This window comes from Nothoprocta perdicaria, unplaced genomic scaffold (assembly GCF_003342845.1).
Source record: "Nothoprocta perdicaria isolate Ctin4 unplaced genomic scaffold, notPer1 scaffold_17, whole genome shotgun sequence".
Taxonomy (NCBI): Eukaryota; Metazoa; Chordata; class Aves; order Tinamiformes; family Tinamidae; genus Nothoprocta; species Nothoprocta perdicaria.
The window spans coordinates 177,003-185,857 of NW_020454871.1; the positions used below are offsets into that span (position 1 = coordinate 177,003).

The window sequence follows — 8,855 nt, forward strand, 5'->3', positions numbered from 1 at the left end:
AAAGTAGTTGCCCAGGAGCCTCCTGAAGCTTTCCCTACTGTGCTTCAGTGCTACTTCCCTGTCTCTTAATGCAGCTGAGGTAAATGTCCATTTCTGCTCTCTCAGAGCCAGGCACCACTGCCCTGTCTCCCCTGGGGACACCCATGCCATGGAGAAGGGGCACCACGGTGCATCAGCAGCCACTCCACATAGGAGGGAGCTAGAGAAAACAACAACTCTGCAGCAGGACAGGCTCCGTTCTGCTGAACGGCCCCTAACTATTCCGCAGCAGCAGGACATGGTCCTACAGCCTCCCCAGGCACTAGCTAGACTGAAGCCAAGGGGCTGGCTCTTGAGTGACACCCATTCTTGGGTCCCAAGGGCTCTCAAGCAGCCCATCCATGGCTGAAGCGGTTCCTCATACCCTGGCCAGGGCAATCAGAAGAGGTTTAATGGGTGTACACAGGCAGACTCCATGTCTGAGGGAGACCCATAGATGCTGACAGAGGAATGCAAGATCCAGGTGCCTTCAGAGCAGCTCCCTCCTGCTCTCCTCCTTGAGCACCCAGTGGCTCCCATTTCCATGATTCAAGACTGCGCCCAGGCTACCAAGTGCTCTAGAGACCAAGGGTCTTCCCTTCTCTGAGCCTGACAAACCCTTTCCAAGCCCAYGCATGGCCAGCAACCACCCAGCCCCATGGGAACTGTTCTGCAGACCAAGAGCTGACACCGAATCCCTGCCCCAAGAGACYCACCACCAGGTGCAAAGTAACTTGCTCTGAAACTGATTGCTCCCTCTGATTTGTGCCATCTGGACTGACTGTACCTGCTTTGCATGACAGAGGAGCAGAGGTGAGCGCTTCAGGACGCCACCCAAAACCCACCGAAGGCAATGGAAAGACTGCCAGTGCTTTCCACAAGCCTAAAATCACGCTGCTGAAATTATCTCCTCCCGGGGACTCAAATGTCATCACCAGCCAACTGCTCCTTCCATTTGATGCCTCTCTTTTGTACTCTGGATGAAGACTGGGACTTCAAGAAGCAGGTGTGAAAACCTGGCAGCAAACAGCAGAGCAGGCTGCTTTGCTCCTTCTGTTCTGTTCCTTGCGTGATGCTTCCTTCTGTCAGCGAGAACCTGGGGACCTTCACCGTTTGGAAGCACTTTGAGCACGTCCTCATGATCTCACCGCTCAATTCTCTCTGTTTCCTTTCCAAGTGCAATGGATTTTTTTGCTTACAATATTTGTCACTGTCATTGGTCATAAAGATAATGTTGTTTTTGCACAAGAATAAATCAGCGTTCTCCCTTCCTCCCCCAGGAGACCATACAAACCTTTTCCTTTAACCTTCTCTTTCCTCTCTTTTGCTTCACTGGCCGCCTCATTGTGTCAGAAGGATCTTAGCTGGGTGCCCATCCAGTCCACCTCTCCAAAGGACATCTCCTCCAGATCAGCACTCTTCTTGACACATTATGAGATCTCCCCAAAAGGAAGGGGCTTTTTCACCCGCTGCTCTGGTTGCAAAGTCTGGCTGTGAGCAACAGCCCCCGGAGAAGGCTGCAGACGCTGAACTCGAGCACACCAGGCTGCAGCTCCAGTGCCAGGGTGTGGTTTGGTGCTGCCAGAGAGGCCACGGAGCCCTTGGCCTCGCTCTGCCCTCACCTGGACAGCAGCAGAGATCACCTGGGCACCAGCTAGCCCAGGCTGTGCCCTCCTGCGTGCTCTGGGCCAAGAAGCTGTGACGGGAAGGGGACAGCTCAACAGGGATGCTGCAGCTGCGTGGGAAAGGAGCAGGCACATTTTTTAAACCAAGGTGTGTTGTGTTAGGTGGGCCAGCCAGCCAGAACCATAATAAACCCACCAACAAACCACTGAAAAGGCAGCCTAATCTGCCACCTTCTGCCACCCACAACTGCAGCAGCTTTTAAGCCTGCTGAAATTAAATAAGAAAGGAGCAGCCAAATCACGCCGGCAGATGAGTGTGTTCAGCAGTTTTGGCCAGGCAGAAGTCAGCACATTGAGAGCTAACTCGTGAAGAGGCCGAGTCCTCTTGCCCAAGGGGGAGGCCCAGAGTCGTCCCCTCTCTCGGGTGCCCCCCTTGSCCCGGTTCCATTCATGTCCCCCCACCCTCGCTGGGATGCCTTTCCCATAGCTCCAGGGCTGTGTCCTGCTCCTCCTCCTGCCCCTCTCCCTGCACACTCCCAGCTTTCAGGGCACTAATTAGCAGGGATTTACAAGGGCCRTGGCAGCAGTTGCTGCTTGGGACCTCACAGATGCTCCCCGTTCTGCTCCATCTCCAGCCCCGGCCTGGCTAACGAGTCCTCAGCATCACAGGCTTTGCCTAACCCAGAGTTAAATCTCAGAGCAAGAGGAATGTGCCTCGCTTCCCAGGCCATTCCCACAGCCTCTGCAGCATATGGGTAAAAGAGCCTGTTGTAGAGATGCTCTGTAGCGCTGACCCTTTACAAGGGAGCTTTCGGCCAGGTAGCCTCAGAGGTTCACTTCAYTGCTCTGCTGTGCTGCTCAAGTCCCGACTTCTGAGCCCCGAAATGCCATTTGGAAGCCTAAACAGCAGGTGGAAAGTGGCCATGCTGCCAGCAACTGCATAATCCAGCTGTCCTGCCCTTCGGCTCACGTCTCCCAGGCACCAGCAAGAACTAATCCAGAAGTGCCTGGAAATCAGACTGCGAAAGCTGGTCTGTTTGCTGGCACCACCACACGGAAAGCGGAGCATCCAGGAAGGAAGCGCTGCTTTTCCCTCTGCAGTCCCAGGAAGTCCCTCGAGGCGCTGGGCGCAGTGGCGAGAGGCTGAGCATCCCCCTCGCAGGGCCCGGCCCCACGGGCCTCTCCAGCCTGGTTCTCATGGTTACCAGGAGCTTAGCAAAGCCTTTGATGTGTCATTAGAGCCCCTGTCGTTACCTGCGTCGTGCTGCAGGATGAGCTAGAGCCTCAGTCCAATTTCTGGGACGCAAATGCAATAATCCCCCGGCGTATACGAGGTACAAAGACATGACAGCGCCCTGCGCAGCAGAGCTGACTTGGTTTATGCCAGGGATATTGTCCTGATTTCTCCTCTAGGAGGGTCATTAATAACCACAGTCAGGCCAAACRGGTAGTGTGTGCGGTTTAGGCTGTGTGCACATCTAGGCTAGGTTTAACTGCTCAGCTTTGAATCTGAAGCCAAATTGCTTCTAGGATCCCTGCACTGGATCTGACAGCCCTAAATTCTCATTACATCCTTCCCCAGCGCCAGAAGACTTTGCCCATGATGGCAGAAATAAGGTGATCTATAGAGACGTCTGCATCTTGAAATGTCTTCTTTCCAAGAGTTTGACTGCACAAAACCCAGCCTAGAAAGCAGGTCTCACTGCTCCCTCTTGACCCACTCTGGAAGATCGATGGCAGAAAAAACGCAGGCCCAACGCCAATGCCGGCTCCAAGCAAACCAGCTGCCCGTCCACGYTACCAGGGAGCTGCTGAGGGGCAGCCAGGCCACGGTTCTTGCAGGGGTTGGGTTACGGCTGCACCCCGAGTTTACAGCCCCCTCCACCTTGTGGATGGGTTTTGCACGCTGCAGCCTCCAGCTATCCCCGTGGGACCGGAGGAGAGGACACCAGGCAGCGAAGCTAACACAGAGCCTGCACAGAGCCTCCAGGGCGCTGGGATTTCAGAGGGGAACCTGGGAATCACCAATGCAGAGCGGGCTGCGCCATGCACAGGACTCGCTGCTGCGGCTGCCACGCACTGCGGGGCTGCCCGCGCGACGCTGCTCTGCTGGGCAAAGCCCGGGCACCTCGTGCCAAGCTCCTCTGCTGTCCCGCCTCCAGCCTAGCCCTGCCAAGGCCTGCCACGCTGCTGCTAAGGCCTTCGCCTTGGCTTTAGCAGCACGGGCTCTGGAGGCATGCGGTTGAACGCACCAGCCCTGCGGTTGGAGGAAGCATCCCTCCGAGCACATAACTTGAGCACATATTGTCTGGGAGCCACTGTGACAATAAGCTCAAAGCCTCAACATGCCACTCTGACAGTCGCTGTGAAGAGCAGAAGAGCTCTTTAAAGCCTGGATTCACAAAGCTGAATCCCACTGGTACAGCATCAAGCTTCTGTTGTCTTCATGTGTTTCAAGGCCAGGAAGAAMCAGATTATGTATTTGCTTCACACAATTTCAGCTAGAGATTTCATCCAGAGATGGCTGCAGGGGCTGAGTTTTTGTCTGTACCTTAAGTAAACCCACAAGCAATTCCCAGTTTGTTGCACGCAGCTCTGACACCAGAGTGTYGAGGCCCTGCTTGGGCTTTTGTAAACTACTCAGATCTTGTAGGAGCTCCAAAAACACGGCTGCGGAGGCAGGGCTCCATAATAAAGCTGTGCTCTTTCCCTGACTGTCTAAGGCATGCCGAGTAGCAAGGAAGTAGCTGATGGCACAGTAGCCTTGTCCACTACTAAGCAGCTGGAGGGGGTGGAATAGAGAAATACCATTTTTATGCTGCAATCCCAAAGGTCATCTCGCCATCCAAGTGCCATGGCTGGGGTGGGTCATCAGAAGTTTGCACTGARACGCCACACCGATCCACATGAAGGTTTTGCTGTGGCAACAAGAAATCCTTGGATGCTCAGCTACAGCTGGCTTGTAGCTCCTTGAAAAGCTCAGGTCAGTGATAAAGAGGCTCCCTCTAGGAGCTATAAATATTGTCACACAGGTGCAATTTTGCTGGATGCCTGTGTCAGAGTTGCTGTTTYACTAGAGCAACTTCATCTATAAATGCAAGCCTTGACTAAGAGAAGTTGACTTTCACAGCAGGTCAAACAGAAAGAAATGTGCCTCTAACTGCGCATCAGCAGAGCTGATCCCTCAAAGGTACTGCCCAGGACAAGGGAAACRAGTGGGAAACGTATGAGGAGCCAAACTGCATCCGTCCAGACTGAACCTGCACAGCCTGGGAAGCGCATGGTCCTACCAGCCCCGGGCAAATCCAGCAGAGACCGTGCAATGCTGCCATCCCAACACCTTCCAGCCCTAGGCGCAAGAGCAAATCCAACCCTTTCCCAGCCACRCAACCTTTGCTGAAGCTTACGGCTGCTTGTTGAATAAAGAACGAGTGAAAAGACATAAAACGCCTAAAACAAAGTCCTTTTTTACCATCTCATACTAATAGCTCCTATAAGATTTTACTCTGGACAATGATACAGATGCAGTGGGGACTTTTAGSCCCAGTTTTTCAGTGCAGGCCAGACAGCCAGGAGCAGTCCTGAGGCCTGCAGCTAGGATGGGCTTCCCTCTTCATTCACCCCGCATGCCTCAGTGCCCTCATCTGTAACGTGAGATCACTGGTGCTTGGAGATCTAGGCCCCCGGGGTGCTGGCAGGATTAGCTCACATCACAGAACTGCTGCACAAATGCAGGGTTGTTTATCAATGGTAGCTTGTAAAACTTGCTGACAAGCTGCAGATTCGCAGCCAGCTCCACTACAAAGGCAGGAAATTCTGTCTGGTCCTTAAAAGCAGGTGAACGTGCAGCATCTCAGCCCGTCGAGGCCTCAATGAAGTGTATTATTAGTGAGGATCTGCTCGGAGATGGATGCACCGCAAATAATTTTGGAAAACAAAAGATTTACAGCTCTCTATAAACACCCCAGTATCTTTCTCTTGAGTCTATAAATAGCCTGGTGTTTCTTTTATAGGTCTGCTTACCTTGCAGACCACGAGTGACAAATATTAGCTGCATGGGTGGACATCTTGCAAGCACGTAGGAGCATCTGACGAGTGCCCGTGTGCAGGAGCCTCCAAGACGTGGCGCAGAAGGTCCACYACATGAGCTTACCTCATGGTGTACAAGAGGGTGCCGTTGTCCACCAGGCGCAGCAGCTTGTTGGGCGTTGTCATGTTATGGGCTACAGACTTCTTGCCGTTGTGGAAGAAGGTATCAGGAGTCCAGATCTTGCTGGCCAGCAGGTTGTTCAGGGGAAGTATCTTCATGGGCCCRTCAAACTTGAGCCTCTCATCTCTCCAGGATTGTCGGAAAAAGACATCAATGGTGTATTCCTTAGAGGAGAGAAAAGAGGAAAAAAATCTCTTGTTTCACCAAGCTCTTCATTGCAAGCAAGGTGGTTGAAGAAATGATAAATGGCTTCAGTCACTGGGTATATGTATTCAGCACCCTCAGGCTGACAATGAAGCAGGATGCAACGAGAACTCAGGATTAACAACAGCAGAGAAAATTGGGCAGGTCGAAGGACTAATGCTGTCTTTTTTATAATGACTTTAACACAACRCCAAAATTTGCACCTCAGTGTTTCTCACCGACTGCAGGCACCCTTATACCTAAAACATTAAGTTTCACGACACTGTTTTATTTATGTGCCTGTTTCAGCCATCTCTGCACTAGGGCCTTTCAAACAAAGCCCTGAATCAAGGCCTTCATAAACTTGATAAATTCATTATTACAAGATCCTGTGACTTSTTTTTTTTCCTAAGATATCGTAAGTATAAAAGCCTATTCACGAGTCCAAACTCCATTTGGGCTGATTAGATGTCACCTCTTTGCAATCCTGCATCCAGGGCCATCTCCCAGTGCTGTTGACAAATTTGATTTTTACTATCCAAGTAGAAAGGAAAAAATCAAATCAAAACAAACAAAGAAAAAAACAGGCCAACCCAACCCAAAAACCACAGACACCTGAAGCGGTTGGTTGACCATGACCATGACCTGAACATGGTTGGTTGACCATGTCCCACTGAGCTGCTACTCCTCTCCTGTCCCAGGCACCTCTATCCGAAGGGGAGCGGTGCCAAAGGCACCAGAGCCACCCCAAGGCCAAGCTAAACCCATCTGTGTGGTGCACGGGAGCACCCATTCCCACTGTCCCAGCCAGTCTGCGCCCACCCAGGGATGCCATCACTCGAGCCGGTTGGCACCAACGTCACCACTGTCCGGGCAGGAAGGCAGCGCGGGGCTGCTGGCCCGAGCCACACACACCTCTGCTTGCTAACGAAGCAAGGCCCATTAGCTCACAAGGCCGGCAGAGAGAGATGGGGGCTTTGGGAAATTCCTTCTGCTTCCTCTTGCAGTGCCGCTCTGGATTTGTAGTTGTTATTTATGGGTTCCCAGAGGCTGCAGGCCTAACTAAACTTATCTCTGTGAATGATTTCTTTCCTGCAGCTCTTCTCAGCAGCGTTTAAGAGCTGCAGCACATCAGTCTCCTATAGGTCACAGAAATTTCTGCAAGATTTTGCAGCAGATGGTAGCTAAATGAAAGCATCTAAGGAAAGAAATTCATCCCTGCTCCCTGGCCACACAGGCAGGCGCTCCTGGCCAAACACCAGGCTTCGGGATTCTAGCTTGRGGAAAGCAAAGCAAAGATCCTACTGCCTCACCAAAGGCTCTGCCCTGTGCAAGATACTCTGCTCCCTTGTGGAAGATCATCATCCCCTTGGGGACTTCAGCTCACTAAAGAAATCAGAACAAAAAGCRGCCTGCGTAGGCACAGGAGGCCCTGTTAGGAGAAGCCCTTATCAGAAGAGCTATCTTACTCAGAACCTTCTATTCTTATTAAAAGAAAAAAAATCAACAAAACAAATAAAAACTCTATTATAACATCTTCCTAGGTCCTGTTTTTTTTCTTTTATGTTAAGGAATCATTCCTGAAGGAAAGAGATATCACGCTGAGATATGACCTCTCTTCTCTAGCCTTCTTTCCAGATAGCTTTCAATTCCAAGTCCAGCTTCCAAGAAAGATGCTTAGCTCTAGGCCATGTTCTTCCCTCCATGGATGGAAATAACCAAACCCATCATGACTCGGCCCTCCTTCTGAGTCTGTCTTCCAAAGCAGTAAAAAAAAATGTTTTCCCCTTTTCTTTCCCCCTTTCCCCCCCCCCCCCCCTATTTCCTGGGAACTAAGGCAAAACTAGAGCTCACTGCTCAGGATCTGGGCATATGCCTGATCACACTTGACTTCACAAAACAAATGGAAAGTGAGATCAGAAGTCCCTTGGAGCACCTTGGGGAAAAGGTCTCCTGCATGGGTAGTAACCAGCCGCTCTCTTCCATCCTCCATCCTCCACAGCAGCTCTACCTGCCTCTTCTCCACCATCACCCTCATTACAGCCTCTCTCTGCATCAAGTTGCCAGGGAAGGGCTTTCCATGGCAATGAGTAATGGCTGTGGGAGGAATGGGAGCAAGATCATCAGGCAGAYGCGAGTGTGGAAGGAGGGACTTTTCCCACTTGCTCGGATAAAAGGAACCGCAAGAGGCGAGCGGGCTCTCCCCACGCTTCCCAAGGAGAGGAGGTTTCTCCCTCACATTTCTGTCTGCATTTAACACCAGGTCTGCATGCTAAAACACATTTGCTATGCATTTGTAAAATACACGGAACTAAAGCACGCGAGGAGGGGAAATAATTTATTATTCCTTAACTGTCTTCCTAATTTTAAATTCATTTTGTCAAACCACATTGCAGAGAATACCTCCCTCTTTTCAATACCTCATATTTCTTCTTCACAGTTCATTATACACACTCCCTTAATCAAATACRCTCCACCTTGGAAGTAATTATCAGATACTCCCCATGGGCTGCAATTGCTGAATATATTATGTGGGGTATGAAAGAGAGTGAGGAGGAGAGAGAGCTCAGATGAGATTAATGCTCTTGGCTACAGTGGCGGCGGGTTAACTTTTAACCCTGGAAGGAGCGGTCTTCCCAAGTCAACATGGGATTGTGTGAGGGGGTGATGAGACCGGCATGAAACGCATCTAATTCCCTTCCAACTGTCCATGGGGCGGGTGGAGAGATGCTCAAGGCCAAGCGAGCAGGGGAAGGGAACCCCGCCAGGCTGCGAGGGGCTGTCGAAGGCCTCGCGACATGGCTGCCGCCTGCCCCAGC

General features: G+C 51.5%; 1 protein-coding gene across 1 annotated transcript in view; it reads right to left on the reverse strand.

Moving 5' to 3' along the window:
* GABRA3 (gamma-aminobutyric acid type A receptor alpha3 subunit) overlaps positions 1 to 8,855 on the reverse strand; it is a 54,350-nt gene that overhangs the window by 20,212 nt on the left and 25,283 nt on the right. Inside the window, exon 4 of the mRNA XM_026035918.1 lies at positions 5,797 to 6,017. Coding sequence (XP_025891703.1) covers positions 5,797 to 6,017 — 221 coding nt within the window. The remainder of the gene's footprint in view (positions 1 to 5,796; positions 6,018 to 8,855) is intronic.